This window comes from Hemiscyllium ocellatum, chromosome 9 (genome assembly GCF_020745735.1).
Source record: "Hemiscyllium ocellatum isolate sHemOce1 chromosome 9, sHemOce1.pat.X.cur, whole genome shotgun sequence".
Lineage (NCBI taxonomy): Eukaryota > Metazoa > Chordata > Chondrichthyes > Orectolobiformes > Hemiscylliidae > Hemiscyllium > Hemiscyllium ocellatum.
In genome coordinates this window covers 91,796,134-91,822,088 of record NC_083409.1, presented here as the reverse complement: position 1 = coordinate 91,822,088, position 25,955 = coordinate 91,796,134, and the positions used below count along the sequence as shown (strand labels likewise).

General features: G+C 39.4%; 1 protein-coding gene across 3 annotated transcripts in view; it reads right to left on the bottom strand.

Moving 5' to 3' along the window:
- Positions 1–25,955, bottom strand: part of LOC132818823 (phospholipid phosphatase-related protein type 5-like) — a 135,412-nt gene that overhangs the window by 53,525 nt on the left and 55,932 nt on the right. For all 3 annotated transcript variants that reach the window (XR_009645028.1, XM_060829941.1, XM_060829940.1), the window contains exons 2-3: positions 17,672–17,804; positions 1,831–2,084 (exon numbers count right to left, since the gene is read on the bottom strand). Coding sequence is in view for 2 of the 3 variants with exons in the window: in XM_060829941.1 (XP_060685924.1) it covers positions 1,831–2,084; positions 17,672–17,804 (387 nt within the window). In the remaining variant the exon portion in view is untranslated. The remainder of the gene's footprint in view (positions 1–1,830; positions 2,085–17,671; positions 17,805–25,955) is intronic.

Below are 25,955 nucleotides of genomic sequence, written 5' to 3'. Positions count from 1 at the left end.
AGTCCTGATGAATTTCATCCTAAAGTCAGAAAAGAAGTCATAATGATAGTTAATGCATTTAATTTTCTGAGGCTCGCTTTTTCGGGATACTCCCTTTAGATTGGATGATAGAAACTCCTTTATCAGAAAAAAAGGATATAGAAAGTAGGAAACTACAGGCTAGTAAACATTTTCATAGACAAAATGATAACTCTATTATTAAAGATATTATAGCTGGGCACTTGAATAAGTTTAAGATAATCAGGCACAGTCAGCCTGTGAAAACTGAACCATATTTCACCAATGTACTGGAGTTGTTTGAAGAAATAGCATGTCCCGTGGATGAAGGGAAATTAGTGGATGTACTGTACATGGACTTGAAGAGGTGCCACATTAAAGGTAATTGCTTTAAATAAAAGCTCACAGAATATCATGTAGCAAATTGGTATTAAGACATACAACTAATTACTTGGCTTTTGTCATCATTGGATTATCAGTGAATACAGTAGCTATTCAGCATATTGCAAAGCTCCAGGAAGGAGGAAGAAAATGAACTCTCGCTTATTTGCAGCAGATGTAGTGAACTGTGAGGGAGACAGATTTTACAGAGATGCAGCAAGCACATCAAATCAACAATTGTGGACAGCTTTGTAATGCTGATTTTAATTTACCAAATCTTTCATTGTATCTCTGGCTGGAGTACGGGCAATCTTAGTGGAAAAATTCAGAAACATTGGTATTGTAGATGCTCCATCATCTCTTGGAGAACTTAGTTGGTCTTGTTTCCACTCCCTTGGCTCAAAAGATATACAGCTTAATACCTAACACTGACATAGCCAGAGAGATGCACAGCCTCCAAAAATACTCAATTGGTCAGGGCTTGTTTGTGAACAGATTAAGGTTAGGATTCATGTGGTGTTTTTACATGTAAATTGGTCGGTGGATCAATAACAAAAGGGCACAGATTCAACATAAGTGCTATGGTAGGAAGAAATGTCTTTACCAATAATAACTTAGTACAATCTGGTGTGCTCCAAATGAAAGTGTAAGAAGTACATTTATTGACCTGTGAAACTTAGTATGATTATTTAACTGAATAAGTGCCACTTCTTTGCCCTTCTTTCATTCTCTTTCACTACTTTTAATATAGATATTGTGTAATATTCTTGCTATAGTTTTACGTCAGTGCTTCTTAAGCCTTTTTCTACAGTGACCCCATTTTGAGACGTGAAAATAATCACAATCTGAAGGTGAGAATAGGTGGTGAGCATAAGTGAGACGAGTAGGTAAAAATTACTCAGTCTGAACTCCATTTGAGACGATTGCTGACGTGGAGTTTAGAAATCCAAAGTTTCAGCTCCTGACCCCACTTGGCATCTCAATGTCCACTTTTTTGGAACTCCTGCTTTAAATGTACCTGAAATTTTCTTTTATGTACAGTGTGGTTCTATCCCCACGTTTGTTTATGCTAATTGTAATGAACATAAGTGGTAATGTTGCTGCAAATGCTTCCATGTTTCCATTCAAATTAATGCTTGTGTAAGGCAAATCAATATAGCATATTGAACTAAACATCAATAAAAATAAAATGATTTCAATTGTCTCAGTTGTCATAAAATATCAGTATGTTTTAAACAAATGTCAGATGCCTAGAGTGATTTGCACTGGGGCAAAAACTATTATTCAAGGTGTAACTCTACAAGTAATTGATCCATTTTTGAGTCAAATATTTACTGTACTTTTGGACAAATTTGTAGCCATCTTTAAGCAAGTTTGTATGACTGTTTGAGTAAATGAATTTTTTTTAAAGTCACTGTAGAAAGCATAATAATTTGCAACAAAATTACTTACTGCCAGATAGACGGCTGCATACACACTTAATGCTGCCTCTTTGGATGGAAAGCTTTTTCTGGCTTTTGTAACGGCATCTATGTTGCCAGTGCAGGCTTCTTCGCTGTTGATGAATTGCACAGATTCATGCTGACAGCCCAGTGCTGTATAATTAGGTTTACAGACTGTGAGAAAATGGGGGGCTAGATTTCCTGTCACCACTTGTCCAGCATTTACAAATATATCAGTGGCAAAAAGTCCAAATGCATAAACTCCTGGGAAAGAAAAGATGCCAAAATGTAATTAGAAAAGATAATGCTTTTGATCTGAAATCTAAAACAACATGGTAAAACAGCATTTGTTTTTGAAAAGTGTACAACTCTCATGTAAAGGTGAACTGAGCTAAACAAGCTTACTAATTAAATATTATTCTGAACCTGGAGTTGCTCTTTATTACTTGAGTGCTGGGCATTCACACCTGTCTCTATTAGGGAGTCTTTGAGTGCAAGGTATCCTGTCATATTATAACTACAGTAAACCAACTGTATTATGAGCTTTGAACTGCTCAAAGGACATTCTATTTGAGTAATGCTAGGCTAGTAATGAAAAAAATAATGGTTACATTGGCAGAATTAAACTTGAGATGAAGGAAAACTGTAGGGCAAGAAACATCTAATTGAAAACATACTCAAATTCATCCATTCAGTAGTTTAAAGGGATTAGGTGTTTTTCATTGCTTGAACTGATGTTGCCAGGGGAATACATTTGTGCTTATTACAATACAGAATTATTAGATTAGGAACAAAGGAAAACTTTTCCTGTGTTCCCTCAAGAATGTGTTCAATATCAATTACAGAAGAGCATTCTTTCAGGAAATATCACCTTCAGAAAATGTAGATAACATAACTTTAGGCAGGAAACGATCCTGAAGCAAATCTACCAACAAGTAATGAGGTCCAGCTCACTTTAGTTCTCTCACTACCCACAACTCTGTGTTTAGTATAGCAGGGAAGTAGAGAGCCATTGAAAACATGCAAACCATTGAGAGAGCATACAGACATTAGAAAGAAGGTTTATAATTGTTGCCAAGTGACAGTTTTGTGTTCGATGAATTTGCATTGATTTCTTACCAATTGTGAAATAACAGCATTCACGTGGATGTAAATGCAACAGCATAGACAATGCAACAAATATTTGCCTTGATGCTTGCTTGTTGATCAGAGATTTCAAAGATTTATCTAATGATAGCTAACTCTGCACTTTGAATATCTACACAGTTTCAAGTGACAACACATACATGTCTCAATCATTCAGAATACTATTTACTACTTTCATCCTGATGTGATGACATTTATGATGATGTTTATGATCTGTGGTCAGGAGATAACCCGGGAATCGAAAGTTGTAGCGTGTGTGCCGGTAGACGGGATTAGTTTGAATGGTATCATGTTCGATGCAGACATGGTGTGCTGAAAGGCCTGTTTCTGTGCAGTACAAATCTATATGCACCATTCTAAAGTTTTACAGTGTTGCAAAACAGCAATATTATACTTCAGTTAAAGGAATTATTAAATTGACTTGGGCACTCTTGATCTTCAGATCTACGCAGTTGAACATATATAGGAAATGCAATTTAAAATATGTTTATTTGAAAGATTATTGAGTTCATCTTCTGAATGAAAAACAACTGACAAAAGCCCAACGTGTAAGAAAATGAAAATATAAACATTCTTTCCAAGTTCAGTTTCACGTGCTGTCACAAGTGAAAAGGTTCACCGCTAAAAATAAACTCCTTAGATTTTTTTCAATTAAGGTAAAAATATAAATTATTAAAATAAATATGATATTTCACAGTTAATAGATTTAATTTTGTGGCCTAAAACGGTAATGACCAGTACCTATCACACTGACAAATCACTCAGTTGTCAAGAACTTTATCTGGTGGCTTAAATGGAAATTTCAGAAACACTCAGTGTTCTAAGTAGAGAAGCACCATAATTAAGTCTTAACCTGATCCACAAAATTCATAGACAAGAAGAAAGATCTGCTATTGTATAGCAGCTTTTACAATCGCTGAATGGCCTAAAGTGCTAGGTAACCAATGAAGTACCATACTTATTGTATTGTCACCTCCAAGCTGCACACTATCTAGCCTTCAAACTTCGTCGCCATTCCTACATTTTGTTTGATCAAAATCCTAACACACACTCCTAAACAGCAAGATGGCAGTTCACCACCACCATTTTCCAGGGAAACGGGAGTATGCAATAATTACTGGCCCAAACAGCGAAATACGTTTTTTTTCCTGAATAACTATGAAATCAGCACTAATTTGTGTTTCCTCAGTAGTCATAAGGCTTCTGACCTCACTACAGTCTCGGTCCAAAATAGCTGAACTCCAGAGATGAAATGAGAATGTCTGTCCTTTGTATCAACGAAATTTGACAAAATGTGACATCAAAGCATCCTAGTAAAGCTGAGTCAATATGAATCAGAAAGGAAACTCTGCCCTGTTTGGAGTCAGATCCAACACAAATGAAACTGGATTGTGGTTGTTACAGGCCAATCATCTCAGTCCTAGGACATTATTTCAGGAGTTCCTCAGCATAATGTCCTGCACTTAAACATCTTGAGCTGTTTCATCAATGGCTTTCCTTCCATAATGAGGTCTGAAGTTGGAGTGTTCGCTGATAATGTATAAGGTCCAGTAGCATTCAACATTGCTTCGATACTAAAGCAGTCCATGTCTCTATGCAGCGCAATCTGGCCAACATTCAAGCTAGGAATGATAAGTGAAAAGTAACATTTATGTCACACAATGCCAGGCAATAACCATCTCCAACAATTGACCATCTAACCATGATCCCTTGACATTCAATGGTATGATAATAATTGAGTTCCACACTGTCAACATGCTGGGGATTACCATTGAACAGAAACTGATTTGGACCATCTATATAAATGGCTACAAGATCAAGTCAGAGGCTTGAAATACTACACTTCCTAAGTCACCTCCTGACTCCCAAAGCCACCTCCCTGCCTGTCCACCATCTACAAGGCATAAGTCAGGATTCTGATGGAATTCTCCCTAGTTGTCTGAACGAGTATTGTGACAACAGCCCTCGGGTAGTTCAATATTTTCCTGTCTGGCTGACCATCTATCAAATGGAACATTCACAACTTCCACCATTGGAAGTAGCAATACAAGGTGCCCTACAGCAACTTAGCAAGCCTCATTCAACTGCACCTTCTAAACCTGAAAACTATGCCCTCGAGAAGGACAGGGTCATAGAAACACTGCAACCAGCAAGTTTTCCTCCAAGTCACACACCATTTTGGCTTGGAACATATTTCCATTCTTTCATCATCACTGGATCAATATCCTGGAACACCTCCCTGAGTGGCATCTTCCCACAACAGCAGTTCATAAAGTCAACTCACCACCACATCAGCAAGGGCAACTAGGCACAGGCAACACATTCAGGCTTTGTCTGTGATGCTCACATCCTGTGAAAGAGTAAAAGGAATGTTCTTTTTTGATATTGGTAAAGAGATAAATATTGGCCAGGATAGGAGGTAGGATTCCTCTGTTCTTATTCAAAAGGTATTATGGGATCTTTCATGAACTCCTAACACTCATTCCCATCTCATTCAAAAACAGCTCCTATGTGATAGAATTTGGGACTTAATGCCATTGTCTGGGTCACGTTTAGTAATGGTTTCAGAGAGTCTCATTCATGAAGAAAGTGATAAATTAGGATCCATTCTTCAAATAATTATGAGGAAGTATATGGGATTTTTTCTGAAAACATCAGAGTTAAAATTGACCTTGAAATATGACAAAAAAGTGACTTATTACTCAATAGGTAGTGTATTAAAACTGCTGATGTTCTTTCCCCCCAGATGTGGAAATAAATTGTTCCAATGATTCCTTCCAGTCTAAAATATATCCAGCCTTCCATTACACATCTCTGGAGTGGGTAGGATTTGAACAATTGATTTTCTGACACAAAGTTAGGGATGCGACCTCAAGAGCCCCTAACTATTTTTTTTTGGGGGGGGGGGGGTGGCGGGCAAGGTGGCTCAATGGTCAGCCAGGGACCCAGGTTTGATTCCTGCCTTGGCTGACTGTGCAACCTCCACACAGACATTCTCCCTTGTCTGTGTTGGTTTCCTCTGGGTGCTCTGGTTTCCTCCCACAGTCCAAAGATGTACAGATCAGGTGAATTGGCCATGAGAAATTGCCCATAGTGATAGGTGCATTAGTCAGAGAGAATGGGTCTGGGTGGGTTACTCTTCAGAGGGTCGTTGTAGACTTGTTGGGCTGAAGGGCCTGTTTCCATTCTGTAAGGAATTTATTTTTAAAAAAAGACATTTGTTTTATCAACAAATTGGGGTGAGTACAATGGATACTCTGCCCAATCTGTATTATACATGTCACCAATGGCTAACATTATTGACTATCTTTGTTCAAACCAATCAAAGTAATGGTCTACTAGAATTACAGTTATTTATTAAATCAGATTTCCCACTGGTTTATCATCTGAGAGCTAAGCAGATGCTTTGTATTTATATTTGTAGATTCTAGTGCTAATGGAAGCCTGCAGCTACCAGTGAACAGACTTAATTCATTCTGAGCTTGTGTATGTGGGAGGATAGTCAGGTTGGAAGGAAAGAAATGCTGGGGGAAAAAATATCTCAAAACAATCTCAACACCTAATACAGCTTAATTCTTCTGACTAACAGAAAACCAATGTAATTTACAGCACATGTATTATTTGAAGTCTACTCGGCTGAGTGCTTGCATTATTGTTGTTGAGACCACAAAATCATGGTTTACGCCCCACTCCAGTGTGATTTTTGTGAAAAGTAGGGCATTATTGTTTTCCTTTCACAAGTCCTAAAGTCAGAGGACATGTTTCACCAAGTTTCTGTGGACATAAGCAATTCAATGATGATTCCATTTCTGAGGTAAGGCAGGGTAATTATCCCAGTTGGCATGTCTCCAAAGGCAACAGCACCAAAAGCAGATGATCTGGTTATTATCGCATTGCAGTTTTGGGGATTTTGCTGTGCTTCGACTGGTTGCAGAATTTGCAATACTGAGAAATCTTGAAAAACACCTCACTGGCTGTGAAACACTTTATGACATCATGAAGTTGAAAGTGCCACATAAATGCAATGTCTTTCGTAACTCAAGAGAAAGCCATCACCACTTCTTGCTTTTCAGATGTAGGACTATGTATGGGCTGGGGCATAAAGCAAATGATGAACAAAACTAACTGTGGATGACCTGAATAAAATATTGGAGACGTTGTAAGCATTTTTGCATTTCATTTTTAAATTTACAACTTAATATGCAGTTCATTGACTTCAGCCATAACTTCAACCCCACCCTCAAATTCACTAGGTCCATCTCAGACACCTCCCTTCCCCTTCTTGACCTCTCCATTTTCATCTCCAATGACAGTCTCCAGATGGGCATTTACTATAAACCCACAGACTCTCACAGCTACCTGGACTACACCTCCTCCCACCCAATATCCTTCAAGAACTCCATCCCATTCTCCCAATTTCTCTGCCTCCGCCTCACCTGCTCGGATGAGGAGACATTCCACTCCCAAGCATCCCAGATGTCCACCTATCTTGAACAACATGCTTTCCCTCACCTGTCATCCAGACAGCCCTCCACTGCACATCCTCCATTCCCTTCTCCGCTGCTTTAAATTCACCCCCCCATACAATAAAGACAGAGTTCCCCTTGTCTTCACCTACCACCCCACCAGTCTCCACATCTAATGTATCATTCTGAAACACTTTTGCCAATTCCAACTAGACCCCACCACCAAGAACATCTTCCCCTCCCCATCCCTCTCTGCCTTCCACAAGGACCGTTCTCTTTGCCACTTCTGGGTTTGTGCCAATCTCCCCACCAACACCCGCACCCCACCCCCACCCCAAATCACCATCTTCCTTCCCCTGCAACAAAAAAAGATGCAAAACCTGCCAGCTCACCTCCATCCAGGGCCCCAAACAGTCCTTCCAAGTGAGACAGAGGTTCACCTGACTCTCCTCCAGCCTAGTTTATTGCATCAGGTGCTCCCCATGTGGTCTTCTCTACATCAGGGAGTCCAAATGTAAACTTAGAGAACAGTTCGCCTAGTATCACAGTCGGGCCCGCAGGGTCTGACTGAATCTCCCAGTCACCACCCATTCCAATTCCCCTTCCCACTTCCTTTCTGATATGACTATCCTTGACTACAACAAATAAAATCACAAATTGGAGGAACAACACCTCATCTTCCACCTGGACAACTACAGCCCGGAGGACTCAACATTGAGTTCTCCTGTTTCAAATAACCTCCCTTCCCATCCACCAAAACCCTTCCCAGCCCCTCCCCCTCCCTTCCACTCCCCCCTGCCAATGAACCAGATTAATTCCTCCTTTTGACCAACCAGGGTCGTATCCACTACCTGTCTTCACTTACACGCAGTTCACCACCTTGCCCCCTCCACTCCCTTTATCTGCAGCTCCCTTTACACCCACCTCCTATCCTGAAGAAAGGTTGCACCTAAAATGTGGAGTTCTCCACCTCCTGATGGTGCCTAGCTTGGTGTGTTCTTCTAGTTTCCTGCTTGTCTACCATATTACGTTTGATAGCGGAGTATGCCACTTCCTTACACAGATTTAACAAATTTTAACCAGCTATTTATATAGCTTACATAATCTTCCATTTAATTAAAACTTGAATCTTAATCATTAAAATATACATTTATTGTTTCATGGCAAATAGTTCCTTTGTACAGATACAATCAAAGGATATACTATGTGAGGTACCTATATGCATAAAACAGTTGGGTGCTCTAAGTATGTGATACAGAGGGGAGAAAGAGATAGATTTACTTGTCCTCTGCTGAAATTGCCAATTAGAGTGTTAGCTTGGTTGGTAATACTCTTGCCTCTGACTTAAAGATGAAGCCAAAATCTGATGAAGGGTCACTGGACTTGAAAGTTAACACTGCTTTATCTCTCCACAGATTCTGCTAGACCTGCTGTGTTTCTCCAGCACATTCTGTTTTTGTTCCAACATCTATGCAGCCAATTCCATGTAATAGTGAGAACTGCACGTTTACAGGTGTCTAGGTTTGGATGAGACATTAAAAATCTCAGTTGGACATTGAAGTCCTCATAGCACTCTGTGAAGTAGGGCAGTAGAGTTCTCCCAATATTTGAGCCAAAACTAAACTGACCCCTGACCCCTAAACTGCCAGAAACTAACACATAAAACAGATGAGCTAGTTACTCATTTCATTGCTTCTGTTGTGGTAACTTACTGTGTGAAAAATAAGTAGTTTTGTCTGTTACATTAAACAATGAGTACACTTTTAAAAAGTAAGCATTTTGGGATGTTCAGAGAAGGTCTACTGGATTAATACGTGGAATAAATGGATTGCTTTATGAGGAAAGGCTAGACAGGTTGGCTTGTATCCACTGGAGTTTAGAAGAGTCTGAGGTGATTTAATTGAAATGTATAAGATCCTCTGGAGACTTGACTGGGTGGAAATGCAAAGAATGTTTCCACTTATGGGAGAATTTAAAACTAGGGGTCATTGCCGAAAAATAAGGGGCACCCATTTAAAATAGAGATGAAGGAACATTTTCTTTGGTCAGAGGTTTGTGAGTCTTTTGAATTCCCTTCCTCAAAAAGCAGCGAATGCAAGATTTTAAAATATTTTTAGGGGAAGGGTAGTTGGATTCTTGATTACCAAGGGGAGGAAAGATAATCAGGGATATGCAGGATTATAGAGCTGCAGTGAAAATTAGGTGAGCCATAATCTTATAAAATGGCAGGGCAGGCTCTGAGGATTGAGTGGCCTACTCTTGTTCTTTATTCTAAGAGTCGTGGTATAAGATAACAACACATTTGTTGCTCCAGAATAAGACCTGGAATATTATAGTTCCTGCATTTCATTTAGATCTCACCAGTCAACCAAAGCGTAGTGAGTACGTTTGAATCTTCAGTAGGGAACAGTTCCTTTTGCAGTCTGGTGGAGCTTCAACAGGGCAAGTAAATAACTGAGCCTCCACCCACCTTGTTTCCACTGCGTGGGTTTGGTTAAAAGTGACATGAGGGAAAAAAAATCCTCAAAATTATTTTTAAGGTTTAGTGATGTGGCTTTGCTTATGACCATAAAACAATATAAGAGTTTAAATTATGGAATAACAAATAGGTTTTTGCTGTATATTTCTCACCAATTTGTCAAAAATTCACTTTTGCTGTAAATTACAAGCTCATTGACCAAAGAAAACTTGACTTTTCTCAATCTTGTTTGGAGCACTGTGTTATCTAACAGCAGCTGACTGCACAGCAGCAGGTATAAGAAATTGGTTGATTTAAAATCTCCATGGAAACATGTTAACCATTCCCAACTGATGCAAATGCCTGAAGAACATAATATCACAATATTCTATACATTTATGGTCAACAATGAATCCAGCATAAGATATTACTCAGCAAGCATATTTTGAAATTCTTGCAAGTAAATACATTGTTAGATCTTTGACCTATGTTTCACTTGACTGTGAGTCATTTTGGAATGAGAGTAATAGTGAATAGCACTGTTCAAATCTGTTTTTTCTATTAATTGCGCTTTTTGTCCACGTGTGGGACATGGATGTCACTGGCTAGCATTTATTGCCTGCCCCTTGTTGCCCTTGAGAAGGTGGTGGTGAGCTGCGGCCAGGCAGTAAGTTCTAATAAAATGATTAAATGTAAATCATTTTGATATATCTGACATTAAAATTTCTTATATTTTGACTTCAAACCCTAATGATGAGATTTTGAATTATCTTCCTCCATATTTGTAAATTAAGTTACAATATATATTAGCATAGGAATCAGAGGATAGCTTTTTTAAAAAAAATCTATGAGAAGGTTGGACAAATAAAAGGACACTGCATAAATAATCATTATATTCTAATACTGCACTTTTCTGAAGGGAAGATCCATTCATTTATTTATTAAACTGGTCATTCACCATCTGGTTTGTCATAGAGCTGCATTATAAAGGAAGTTACTGCTTTGCTATTTGTGGTTGGGCTGCCTGGGGAATTACTCTATTGCTTGTAATGTTTGAGTTGGTTAGCTCAATTGGCTGGACAGCTGGTTTGTAATGCCAACAGCAGAGGTCCAATTTCTGCACTGGGTGCAATTACTATGAAGGGTCCCTCCTCCTCAACTTCTCCCTTCACTGAGGCGTGGCTACCATTTGGCTAAACCACAAACAGTCATGTCTCTCTAACAAGAGCGCAGGCCAGTTGGTCTACAGTGGATTTGCTTTATCTGGAGAAAGGAGATGGAAAATCTGCTTTTGATGACTATTTCATCACAGCAATTCAGAAAAGTTTGTATTGTGGATAGCAGACAGGGATACATCAATCATGACTGTGATGATCCTTTGATCAAATGATGTTCTAATATTAGTTGTCCAGGGTTAAAGAGCACACAACATTATAGTCCAATAGGTTTATTTGGAACACTGCTCCTTCATCAGGTGATTGATGAAGGAACAGTGCTCCAAAAGCTAGTGCTTCCAATTAAACCTGTTGGACTATAACCTGGTGTTGTGTGATCTTTAACTTTGTACACCCCAGTCCAACACCGGCATCTCCAAATCATAGTTGTCCAGGTTAATACTTGAATTAATGACATTACCAAAGTAGTGAAGGATTGCCCATGAGAATGAGAAATTGGTGTTGGGGACTCTATGTTACAAGTGCAGTTATAAATTGCATAGTGGGTTGAATTAACAACAGAAGTTATGCCTGTAAGAGTCCTTTGAAAGCAGAGCAATCCATGAGCAAATTTGTCCCTTTTCTATGAAATTGCTGATAATGTCAGACTTGCAACAGCCTCTAGCTTCTCTCAATTAAATGACAGAGCATTGCCGAGAAAAGGATGGCTATGGGGATAATGATGAGTGTGGAGTGAAAGGAAGTGAGTGGGCCTCAAATATTGTCAACTAAATTTCACTTCTTTTTCACTGTGGTTATATTCACTCAAAGTGAATTCTTTGAAGACACATATGCATTTTCAGAGCTGTGAAGAACATTCTGCACTCAAAAGGCTGATGTCATCAGAACAAGCCCATTATTACAGCTGTCACACCATTGAGCATGAAATGTTTAGGCATAATTTTTCCATGTAGCTTCCAAGAGTCTTCTGGATTAATGATCCACAGAATAAAAAAAAAACTTCCAATGCTTAAGCTTTTATTCAGGATGAAAAAATTATTGAACACACCTCCAGGTATCGTTTCATCTACAAAAGAGATATGTGTCTCACCCATGTAGAGTCAGATAATGGATAATATTATGTTCTTTTAAAAAAAAATCAATTTTTCTACATTTGTCAGAAGTCACAGCATTTTTAGTGGATTGGGATGTCAATCTGAACTAATTTTATCAGTAAGAAAGCAGGACCGCAGGGTTTCAGAATCAATTTGAAAATGTAGGGGCAGAGTGAACATTGTCAGAATAGACTAGTCATCTGTGCGTGAACATGTACAAAAAAAGGTAATCAACAGTATATGAGAGTTGTGCTTACTATAACTTTTAAATATGTTTTTCCAAAATAATGAATGTTTCAAAAATGATGCTTTTCAAAAGCTTTTCAGTTCCTAAAGTAATAGACTTAATTTCAACTCTGAGGTGGGAGCTCAACACAGTAAATTTCTTGCCTGTTTGGGAGGTGCAGGACAGAGGCTAATAATTTAACTTTGTTAGAATGCACTTTCCAACTTCCTGATCAAAATGCATGACCAAATGCATGACATTTGAATGCCTGGGATCCACCAAAGGGATTCCAGCAGAAGGCAAATGTTTGTGAATTCAGATCAAGGAAAGAAGTTTAAAATCCGGGTGGAGGGAGGTTCAAGATTTCTTTGTGGAGATCTCCTTCATCTCAAACAGCTTTTCCTAGCAGGTTTTGACCTCTTCAGAAGCTACGAGGTCTTGATATTTAAAATGGAGTACACCAGCTTGGACTGCAATCTTAAATGCAGTCAGTCACATCAAGGTGGGTAATAAGTAGATAAAAGCATCAATTCACCTCAGGATCCCTGTCGTTCCAACCATCAGTACCTGTTTGTGTTGTACTAATATCAGCCCCCAGCTTTCTGGAGGATTATTAGCCATTAGATGAAAACCTATTTTTTTCAAGACTGGTAACAGATACTTTATGGAGATATGGAGATGCTTTCTGCATTAATGCATTTACCAGCTATTTTTGTGTCCTAGTTTAAAAAACAAAACAGAGCCAGTGGTGGAGATATGCTGGGTTTAAAAAGTTACAATAAATTTCTCATTATTTATAATTAAGTACAGCACATTACTGTAATCTGTACAGTAGATCAAACTGAATTGGATATTTCCGCTAGTTTGTATAACACCAAAAGACTATTCTAACTTTACTTAGCTGCCTATGGTAAAGGAGGACATTTACAGTTATGACACTGTAACAAGGTGGACAGCCTGCAAAATTCAATAGCATATGTGAAGAGTAAAGTCTGCTTCTCCCCTCTTCTCAAATCTCCCAGCTCTTGACCTCTCTGAGCTTGCAAGTACAACCCCATCTCCAATATCCTTTTCCTCTCCCAAGTGCTTGAACATGTAGGGACTTCCCAGATCAATATCCATCTTTCACAAGGTTGCAAATCCCTTCAATCCCTCCATTCCAGCCACTGTGATAAATTGACACCTATTCAAATTACCAATGGCACCCTACGTCACTATGATGCTGATAAACAATTCCATCTTCTCAACTTGTCTGCATATTGGGACAGAGTTGGCTACATCATTTTCAACAACTCTTTGAGTATGGTTTTCTGGACAGAAAATTTCAGTCCAGATCTCAATATGCTTTTGCAAAATGTACTTACATTATAGGCACAAGGATCTTTCAGCATGGACCTTTGCTGTAGGCTGCTTTATTTCCAACCTCCTATCTGAGTTTCTCTCATATCTACATAAAATCATACTGTTTATGATTGTACAAGGCAAATAAGCTTGTAGTGCAGGTTGAAATTGGCAGGTGTGATATTGTGAATATCACAAATATATGGTTGCAAAGAGAACAAGGCTGGAAACTAAATATCCAAGGATATGCATCCGATTAAAAGGACAGCAGATGAGTAGAGGGGCAGTGTTGTCCTGTTAGCAAGAAATGAAATTAAATTGATAGTGAGAAGTAACATTGAGTTGGAAGACGTCGAATCTCTATGGGTAGGGTTGAGGAACCATGAAGGAAAAAAGGTGATTGGAGTTGTGCACAGCTTTCTTAGCAGTAGTCAGGATGTGAGGAAGGAAATAAATCAAGAGATAGACAAGGCATGTAAGAAAAGAAATATTACAATAATCATGGGGGACTTTAGCATGCAAATAGTTTGGGATTGGAAGAGGAGCCTAGACAACGAACTGCAGAGGTGAGAGTTTTGGGTTTAATTCAGGGGGCACGACAGAAAAGGATCCCAAGGAAGAATAAATATACTAAAGGAGAAGATGGGGCAATCATTGCTGATAAGGAGAGTCAGGGACTGCATAAAAGTAAAAATAAAAGCATACAATGTGGTGAAGATTAGTGGGAAGTCAAAGGATTGAGGAGCCTTTCAAAACCTGCAGATAACTGCAGGGCGGCACGGTGGCATAGTGGTTAGCACTGCTGCCCCACAGCGCCAGAGACCTGGGTTCAGTTCCCGCCTCAGGCGACTGACTGTGTGGAGTTTGCACGTTCTCCCCGTGTCTGCGTGGGTTTCCTCCGGGTGCTCCGGTTTCCTCCCACAGTCCAAAGATGTGCAGGTCAGGTGAATTGGCCATGCTAAATTGTCCGTAGCGTTAGGTTAGGGGTAAATGTAGGGGAATGGGTGGGTTACGCTTTGGCGGGTCGGTGTGGACTTGTTGGGCCGAAGGGCCTGTTTCCACACTGTAAAGTAATCTAAAGTAATCTAATCTAAACTCAAAAAGCAATAAGGAGTAGAAGAAGAAATATCAGAGTAAGATAGCTTAATGTGAGAGGAGAAAGATTAAAAAAAACCTATTACAGCATTTCTTCTGTTTACTCAGAGGTTCACAAGAATGATCCCATGGCTCGTCATATGAGGAGTGGTTAAGGACCCTGGGTCAGAAGGATGAGGGACGATATGATTAAAACTTACAGAATACAGAGAGGCCTGCATAGAGTAGACACACAGAAGATGTTTCCATTAGAAGGAGAGGTTGGGACTCAAAAGCACAACTTCAGAGTGATTGGATGAGCCTTTGTAACTGAGATGAGCAGGAATTTCTTCTTCTAGAGGGTGGTGAATCTGTGGAATTTCTTCTTCTAGAGGGTGGTGAATCTGTGGAACTGATTGCCATAGAGGGCTGTGGAGGCCAGGTGATTTAGTGTATTTAAGGCAGAGATAGATAGGTTCTTGATTGGTAAGGGGTTCAAGAGTTGCAGAGAGAATGCAGGAGAATGTGATTGAGAAACATATCTATTCCTGATGAAGGGCTTTTGCCCAAAACGTCGATTTTCCTGCTCCTCAGATGCTGCCTGATCTGCTGTGCTTTTCCAGCACCACTCTAATCTAGACTCTGGTTTCCAGCATCTGCAGGTCCTTGTTTTTATGATTGAATGGCGGAGTAGATCTAATGGGCTGAATGCCTAATTTTGCTCCTATATCTTACCTCTAGATTAGAGTTGTGCTGGAAAGGCTCAGCAGGTCAGGCAGAATTCCAGATAAAGGGCTTTTGCCTGAAATGTCGATTTTCCTGCTCCTCGGTTTCTGCCTGACCTGCTGTGCTTTTCCAGCACCACTCTAATCTAGACTCTGATCTCCAGTATCTGCAGTCCTCACTTTCTCCTATATCTTATGGTGTTATGGACCTATTGACTCATTGTCTCTCAATGACAACCAGTACTGGATGAATAGCTATTCCTTCCAACTAAATATCGGAGAATCTGAAGTCATTGTCCTCTTAGGCATTGACATTATCCCTCTCCCTGGCAACAGCATGATCCTTCTATGATATTTAAATGCACTTTTTTTTATGGTTGCCTATGAAATTCTTTTTAAAGGATAAAATGACACTTTTGACAAGGTTGAAAGAGCAATGTGGGCTAGAAATGCATTTGGCAATAATAATGGAAAAATACTTAATACTTCCAATATAACATGAGCCATTTTACATTAAATGCAGTAGTCTTTGCACTGCTGTTATTGTCAGCAACAAAGTGTGTTCAAAGATTTCAAAATAGAAATTTATGAAATACTAACATATTTAAAAGACAAGCCGTTCAGAATGGTCTGTTATTACAATGGTTTTATTTTAATTTTGATTCAATTTTCTTCTCTTTTGTAATACCTTTTTGTAAGAAGTTAAAATAAAGTTTATTTAAAATAGTTTAAGTAGCAAATTGTTAATTCAAATAATCTCTGCACTGTTATGAGATAAATTCAAATGGGCATGTGAGCTGACTTTGTCTTTTTACTGGAAGAAAATAATTGCAACCACATTCTCTATGTAACTGGTTCACAATACAGAAAAATACAGGCAGCACTTAGTGTTATTTAAAAACATAATGGCTTTGAAATTATACAGTGAGATATGAGCATTTGAATGCTTAATGATTTTATCTGAAACATATCCTGCTGCTTTATATGAAGTGTTAGTCTGAGCAAAATATGTTGCTTAATAGCTTTTTCTCAAGGGTGGATGAAATAACTCCACAGTGGCTGATATCCTATCCACAAGCCACTCTTTAATTTCACGTACATTGAACTTGACACTGGTTCGGCTTTCTCAGACCAGCTCTCAGAGTGAACAGAACCTCTGGCACTCCTGTCTATATCTGTCAGGCAAGGCTTCCTAACTGGACCAAGGAATTCATATTCCATGAGGTCCGTTTGGCTGACCTCATTACAATCACGATAGTGGGCATGCAAATTTCAGGCAAATGGCTTAAGATAATTTTACACCGATTTACTCCACAGTCTGACTGGTAGTTAATACTCGTTCTATTATGTAATGATTGTGAACTGCAGAGAATAATGTTTGGCAAGCTGCAATCAATAGATTTGACCACCTAAAGTATCCAATGCGACAGTAATGTATTCAAAGGAGAATAGCTTTCATTGTGCAATTGGTCTAATTCCAATCTATGAGAGTGCCTTCTACTTATTTATAAACTGTATCTTGTGTTATCAGCTGGTAGCAGCAGCTATTGCCGTCATTGAGATTACCACCTGCTAACGCTGTTCAGTGAGAAATAGTAAAAACTATTTCCTCAGTGTAATGCCTCTTCAGCCAATTTCTCTTCCTATTTCAGTTCACATATAAAATGGAAGCAAGTGTATGCAACCTGTTAATTGTAAAGTTCAACAAATTTCAATTTAATTGTGAAAGAGTTCTCTGTTGTAGTCTGTACGCTATCCAAAAGTTACAGTCTGTTCCTGGTAGCAAGCTGTGATAGCAAGGCAGAAGGCTGTTCAAATTGTAGCCATTTTCAGGAGAGTTAAAACCTTCATGATTATGTCAGAAACCAAAGCAACATTTCATGTTATGTTACCAGTTTTAGTTAATTCAGGCAATATGATTGAACAAAGGCATGTTTGATGATTTTGTCATTTTTCATGATATAATATTCTATATCATTATTTTGTAAAAATTGTTTCTTTTGCATATTTTAAAGGGTATCTCTAAGACAGCTAGAAAAAAGAGACAATAATTAAAGGACAACAATTTTTGTATTTTTAAATTAGAAAGTATTAATCTTGTAAAATGTCATGCTTTTTCAGATATAACTTTAAATATTACTCTTACCAAGAAACCTAACTGTTCTGCGCACGAGTGGATTGATGTAGCAACAATCTCCAGTTACTATGGTCTTCTCGCGATTTCCAAACTCCTTAGTAACTGATTGAAGGAAAAATACAGCCACTTCTCCCACGATTATCTTGTAAACAATAAAGAGATTATTGCATTTTAGAATTGGCATGATGAACCCAGAAATTCTCATATACAGTCCACTGCTACTAATTATAGAGTTATTTGGTTAGCATCAAATAAAACTTCTTCAGATTCACTGGGAAATTTTGTTAAAGCTATGGCATTCATTGCCGATCAGACCCAATGATAAAGCAATGCATTGAGCAATCTTTGATTTTGTGTAATTCAGTTGAATACAGTTATGATTATGTTATATATATTGCATATATTAACTACATATGCATATTTATTTATGCGTGTATATATATAATATATACACGCACACTTAATATATGCAATATTTATACAATCATACATATATATAAACAGCTGTAATAGTGTAGCATTTATTGACCAGCAAAGATTTTTTCATAGATTTTCTGTTAATCTAACAATACAAAATAATTTGAGATTTGGAAACCTTACTTCAGGAGTCTATTGTTCATAATCTCCATCTCCCACATTGCTATCAGCTAGTTGAAACGTGACAAAAAAACTACACAGAAAACAAAAAATCATCACAGCTGGTCAGGCAGCATCCATGCAGGGAAAGCAGACTAATGTTTTGAGTCCAGATTACTCTTTATCAGAGCTGATGAAAACTATACAATTGTCTGAATAATGCTGGCATCTCTTGGTCCAATTTAAAAAAATTGAACCAGCATTAACAAATGTTCTAAAAAAAGTGCTACTTCCATTGAAGCAACAAAATGTTCAAACAATATTCATAGCTATGATATCTCGAACTGACCACTTGCAATTAGGTAAAAACAATGACTGCAGATACTGGAAACCAGAGTCTAGATTAGAGTGATGCTGGAATGTTAGACTGAAGATCTAAACGTCCCTGGTTCAATCCTGGGTTTCGGCAGACACAGCATCGCTTGTGATCTCCGTCCTTTGCTTAACAGAAACCACTTGCTTTTGCCAGGCAGCAAAAGTGCAAATATGACTTTCAGCGAGAGAGGCTGAGACATTTAAAGTAAATCGTTTTTGTCCAGTTCTCCAAGTGTATTTGCTGCCCAATGTCAATTTTTGTAAATCAACAAGCTACTTCTGCGTACAGTATAATGGTTCAAAACAACATAGAAGTTAAGGTTTGCCTCTGAGGGCTGCCAACTTTCTGGGAGTTTCCTAGGATCACCAGTAGATCTGCCTGGTACTGCTGCCAGCGATGTACAAGAAACGTTCATGAGACTAGTACAGTTGATAACAAAAGCGAGTCAAACAGTCAGGGCAAGCAGGGACAAGATAGGATGAATAAATCAAACTGCATTTATTTCAATGCAAGGGACTTAACAGGGAAGGCAGATGAACTCAGGGCATGGTTAGGAACATGAGACTAAGATATCATAGCAATTACAGAAACATGGCTCAGGGATGGACAGGACTGGCAGCTCAATGTTCCAGGATACAAATGCTACAGGAAGAACAGAAAGGGAGGCAAGAGAGGAGAGGGAGTGGTGTTTTTGATAAAGGATAGCATTACAGCTGTGCTGAGAGAGGATAATCCTGTGAATACATCCAGGGAAGTTATTTGAGTGGAACTGAGAAATAAGAAAGGGATGACCACCTTATTGGGATTATATTATAGACTCAATAATAGTCAGAGGGAAATTGAGAATCAAACTTGTAATGAGATCTTAGCTATCTGTAAGAATAATAGGGTGGTTATGGTAGGGGATTTTAACTTTCCGAACATTGACTGGGTCTACCATAGTGTTAAGGGTTTTGATGGAGAGGAATTTGTTAGGTGTGTACAATAAAATTTTCTAATTCAGTATGTGGATGTACCTACTAGAGAAAGTGCAAAACTTGACCTACTCTTGGGAAATAAGGCAGGGCAGGTGACTGAGGTGTCAATGGGGAAGCACTTTGGGGCCACCGACCATAATTCTATTAAATTTAAAATAGTGATGGAAAAGGATAGACCAGATCTAAAAGTTGAAGTTCTAAATTGGAGCAAGGCTAATTTTGATGGTATTAGGCAAGAACTTTCAAAAGCTGACTGGGGGCAGATGTTCTGAGGTAAAGGGACGGCTGGAAAATGGGAAGCCTTCAGGAATGAGATAACGAGAATCCAGAGAAAATATATTCCTGTTAGGGTGATGTGAAAGGCTGGTAGGTATAGGGAATGCTGGATGACTAAAGAAATTGAGGGTTTGGTTAAGAAAAAGAAGGTAAAGACAGGATAGATCGAGTGAATCCTTAGAAGAGTATAAATGCAGTAGGAGTATACTTAAGAGGGAAATCAGGAGGGCAAAAAGGGGGCATGAAATAGCTTTGGCAAATAGAGTTAAGGAGAATCCAAGGGGTATTTACAAATACATTAAGGAGAAAAGGATAACTAGGGAGAGAATAGGGCCCTTCAAAGATCAGCAAAGTTCTGCGGCTTTGTGTGGAGCCGCAGAAAATGGGAGAGGTACTAAACCAGTATTTTGCATCAGTATTTACTGGAAAAGGATATGGAAGATATAGAAAGTAGCGAAAGAGATGGTGACACCTTTCAAATGGACAATATTACAGAGGAGGAAGTGCTGGATGTCTTGAAACACATAAAGGTGGATAAATCCCCAAGACCTGATCAGGTGTACCCTAGAACTTTGTGAAAAGCTAGAGAAGTGATTGCTGGGCTTCTTGCTGAGATATTTGTATCATCGATAGTCACAGGTGAGGTGTCGGAAGACTGGAGGTTGGCTAACATGGTGCCACTGTTTAAGAAAGGTGATAAGGACAAGCCAGGGAACTATAGACCAGTGAGCCTGACATCAGTGGTGGGCAGGTTGTTGGAGGGAATCCTGAGGGACAGGATTTCTATGCATTTGTAAAGGCAAGGACTAAATAGGGATAGGGTTTATATTAGAGTGGCGCTGGAAAAGCACAGTAGGTCAGGCAGCATCCGAGGAGCAGGAAAATTCCGACATTATGGCCAAAAGCCCTTCATCAGGAATGGAGGCAGGGAGCCTTCAGGGTGGAGAGATAAGTGGGTGTGGGGGGGGCGAGGGGAGGGTGAAGGGGGGAGGCTGGGGAGAAGGTTCATTAGGGATAGTCAGCATGGTTTTGTGCGTGGGAAATCATGTCTCACAAACTTGATTGAGCTTTTTGAAGAAGTAATAAAGAGGACCGATGAGGGCAGAGTGGTAGATGTGACCTATATGGACTTCAGTAAGGCATTCAACAAGGTTCCCCATGGGACACTGGTTAGCAAGGTTAGATCTCATGGAATAACGGGAGAACTAACCATTTGGATACAGAACTGGCTCCAAGGTAGAAGACAGAGGGTGGTGGTGGAGGGTTGTTTTTCAGACTGGAGGCCTGTGACCAGTGGAGTGCCACAAGGATCGGTGCTGGGCCCTCTACTTTTTGTCATTTACATAAATGATTTGGATGTGAGCATAAGATGTACAGTTAGTAAGTTTGCAGATGACACCAAAATTGGAGGTGTAGTGGACAGCGAAGAGGGTTACCTCAGATTAAAACAGGATCTGGACCAGATGGGCCAATGGGCTGACAAGTGGCAGATGGAGTTTAATTTAGATAAATGCGAGGTGCTGCATTTTGGGAAACAAATCTTAGCAGGACTTATGCACTTAATAGTAAGGTCCTAGGGAGTGTTGCTAAACAAAGAGACCTTGGAGTGCAGGTTCATAGCTCCTTGAAAGTGGAGTCACAGGTAAATAGGATAGTGAAGAAGGCATTTGATATGTTTTCCTTTATTGGTCAGAGTACTGAGTACAGGAGTTGGGAGGTCATGTTGTGGCTGTACAGGACATTGGTTAGGCCACTGTTGGAATATTGTATGCAATTCTAGTCTCCTTCCTATTGAAAAGATATTGTGAAACTTGAAAGGGTTTAGAAAAGATTTACAAGGATGTTGCCAGGGTTGGAGGATTTGAGCTATAGAGAGAGGTTGAATAGGCTGGGGCTGTTTTCCCTGGAGTGTCGGAGGCTGAGGGGTGACCTTATAGACATTTACAAAATTATGAGGGGCATGGTTAGGATAAATACACAAAGTCTTTTTCCTGGGGTCGGGGAGTCCAGAACTAGAGGGCATAGGTTTAGGGTGAGAGAGGAAAAATATAAAAGCGACCTAAGGGGCAACCTTTTCATGCAGAGGGTGGTAATGAGCTGCCAGAAGAAGTGGTGGAGGCTGCTACAATTACAACATTTAAGAGGCATTTGGATGGGTATATGACTAGGAAGGATTTGGAGGGATATGGGCTGGCTACTGGCAGGTGGGACTAGATTGGATTGGGATATCTGGTCAGCATGGATGGTTTGGACCGAAGGGTCTGTTTCCATGCTGTACATCTCTATGACTCTGTGACTCTATCAGTATCATTCTGGATCTCTTTATTAATAGCTCATGAACCGCTATTTCCCCTAGCCTAATGCAATGTCTTGAACTCTCCTCTCTTCCATCAGTACTATGTCTCTTTTTACACTGTTTCTGTAGGTGGAATTTTCTGCATGCATGTGAAGCCAAGACAAGGGTGGGGTAAGGGACAACTTAATTGGGCAACAGACAAAAACTCAGTTTTCCAATAGTGGATTAAAAGTTTGCTAAACAGACCCTTTCAGGGTGCAGAAGGAGGCCATTTAGCTCAACATGTCTGCACGAGTTATTAGAGAATTTCAACTTAGTGTCAATCTCTTGCTTTTTACCCTTAACCCTGCACATTGTTTTTACTTAATTAATTATCCTATCTCCTCTTAAATACCTCAACTGAACCTGCAGCCATCACACATTCAGGCCATGCATTCCAGACTCTAATTACTGGCTGTTTGACAAAAGTCCTTACCTTGCTTTTGCTTCGTTTGCAAAACATTGGTTCTCAATCCATTTTCAAGTGAGAATAGTTTCTCCCAATCCACTTTCTACAGGTGTAACCCTTTCAAAACATTTATCAAATCTCCTTTTGTTTGCCTGCTCCTCTCCAAGAAAAACCATCTATCAGACTAGGTGGGTAAGCTTTCCTGACCTTCATGTTTCAGAGCCTATTTTGTACTCATTAGCATTTCATAAATTTTTATCAACACTTCAGCCTGCTGCAATTACATTCACAGATGTAAGCCTGTTCACAAACTCAATTGCATCTATGAAGCGTGTAGTTGACAGGATAGGTTTCCTCCTCCAGGCTCCAGTGAGTACAACCTTCTTCAGTTACTTAGTTCTTTTGTGGCCAGATGTTACGTTACGCAAACACTTGCAGTGTCAGGCATGAGGCCTCTCCATATTGATCAGGTCATAAGCTATCACAGCCACATGGAGTCTGGGCTGGTGTTGTTAAGCATTTACCACATTAGGACTTGAAGCCTGACCTGGCTAACAAGTCTGTCTGAACAGAGTTGACTGATACCAGAAACCCTGACTGGGGCAAGCAAGCAGAGCTGAACTCAAAAAGAGCAGCTCAACTCAAAAATGTCCCTTCTGATGCATGTGGTTTCTTGCTTTCAGTTTAATTTTTGTTTCTCTGTCACCACACCAAGATTTGACTCTTGGAGTAAAAAAAACAGTTAATTGATACACACAATCTAATACTGAACAATTGAATACTATACTACAAATGTTACAAATAAGTACAGAAAGTAAACCAGAAGGGAAAACTATTTAAACTAGCAAATGCGACATGTAATTGTTTTGAATACTTCAAAGTGGAATTCTTGCATATTCTGTACATTTAATAATATATATCGCTAGATTTTTCCCCTCTGAGAATTAAGCAGGCTAGTCAAATGCAGGACATCATGCCTGCAGGAATAGAATATAAGGGAGAGGCCGTAATATAGTGATATTCTCAATGAATTTGTAATCCTAAGGCCCAAGCCAAAGCTCCAGGGACATGCAGTTCATTATCCCAGCAATACAGGAAATGAAATTTGAATCAATGGAAAAATCCAAAATTGACAACTTACCCAAAGGTGACCAATGTCAATTATCATGAAAATCCACCTGGTTCTCTAATGTCATTAGAGAAGGAATTCTGTTGTCCTTACCAGGTTTGGACAACATGAGGAACACAGCTATGTAGGTGATTGCCATCTGCACTCTGAAAATGTCCTAGCCAGCTAATCAGTTCACATCCCAACTAGGGATGGGCAATACATGATGTCAGTGATGGTGCCTGCTTCCCATAAATGAATAGTGTCAGCTACACAACATCCATGTTAGACTGCAAGGGGAGATCGTTCAGCAGTTCTGAACACCTCATCTCAGAAAATATCTATTAGCCCCAGAGTGAGTGCAGTGTGGTTTTACTAGATTGGCACCTGTGCTCTAAAGATGATGATATGAGAAGAGATTAAACAAATAAGGGTTGAAATCTTTGGAATTTTAAAGAAATGGAATCATTTGACCAATTACTTTCAAGATATTTAGAGAAAGAGGTAGAGTGGATAGAGCAAAACCATTTCTTTTAGTTGGAGAGATTAGGTGTAAGAAGCACAGTCGAAAAACTACAGCCAGATTTATTAGGGATAAATTAGGAGACACTTTTCATGAGAAGGTTGAGGGTAGTTTGAGGTTCTTGCTGCAAATAGCAATTGATGCTACATCAGTTGTTAATTTCAAAACTAAGATAAGTTCTTTCTTAGCCAAGTATTTTTAGGGAAATGGGACAAAGGTTGGTATCTGAAGTGAGATCCTAGACCACTCCTGATCTCATGGAATGGAACAATAGGTTTATGGATTGAGATGGCCTACTCCTGTTGCCGGAGGTATGATTTTTCAGACTTAAGTTTGCAGGTGAGCATGTTAGGAGCTGACTAACTTCCTACTCCCATCGCCAAGAAATCTCTCTACATCGCTCACCAGTCAGACTGAGTGGTGAGCTACTTAGCCAATTGCAAGCTTTGACCGTGATATACTAGTTTACCAGAAGCTGCTGGACAAACAGTGGCTGGCAGTTTCTGAGCCCTAAAGTCCACTGGTCGAGGCCTGGCTTGAGGAGATTCAATGGAAACAAGGAGGTTCTTTTGATTTAGCTTTTTGTGGGGTTGGGTTCACTAGGAGATCACAGCAAATAGAGTTCCCTCTCTCCCAATTCCAACCCATTTTGGAAACCAACCATTATATTTGAGGCCTTTATACAGTGATTAATTTACCTTAGCTAAGGCTAAGGTTAATGCCTTAACTGCCACAATGGACAATTTCTGCAACCATTTCATTGGTGGAGTGGTGAGTGTCTCTTCAAGTCCAACCCATCTGAATATTTCCCTTTCTCGACAACTGTCATAGCATCCCCAGGGAGGTGGAAATTGCACACTATGTTCCTATATTTAAAGCTGGACATGCTTGTAGTAGAATTTTATACCATTACCATTTGTGAACAGATGGCCTACTGTAGCCTTCGCTCTACTATTATCATCAACCAGGGGACTGAACCTGATTCAATGAAAAATGTAAAAGAGTACAACAAGAACATTATCAAGCATATCAAGAATGAATTGTCAACCAGGTAAACATTCCCATCTTAATAATAATGGAGCCCTATGTGTGAGTGTAAAAGACAAGGTGAAGTGTTTGCTACCATCTGCAAACAGCATTACTGAGGCAATAATCTCTCTCATTCTCCTCCTGACATCCTCACTATAACAGAAAACTATCATCCACCTATTCAATTTCATCCATAATTCAACTTCATCCACACATGATATCAAGAATGGCTGAGTGTACTGGATACAGCAATGTCTTTGGACAGCAACAATGTCCTTTCTGTATTAACATAGTACATAAAAGAATGTACATAATAGAACAAAGAATATAGAACAGTACAGCACGTTACAGGCCCTTTAGCCCTCAATGTTATGCCAGCCTTTTATCCTACTCTAAGATCAGACTAACCTACATACTCTTCATTATGCTATCTTCCACGTACCTATCCAAGAGTCACTTAAATGTCCTTACTGTATCTAAATCTCCTACCACTGCTGGCAGTGCATTCCATGTACCCACCACTCTCTGTGTAAAGAACCTAGCTCTGACATTTCCCCTAAACCTTCCTCTAATTACCTTAACGTTATGCCCTTTCATGATAGACATTTCCATCATGGGAAAACAGTCTCTGGCTATCCACTCTACCTATTCCTCTCAACATCTTGTACACCTCTACCAAGTGGC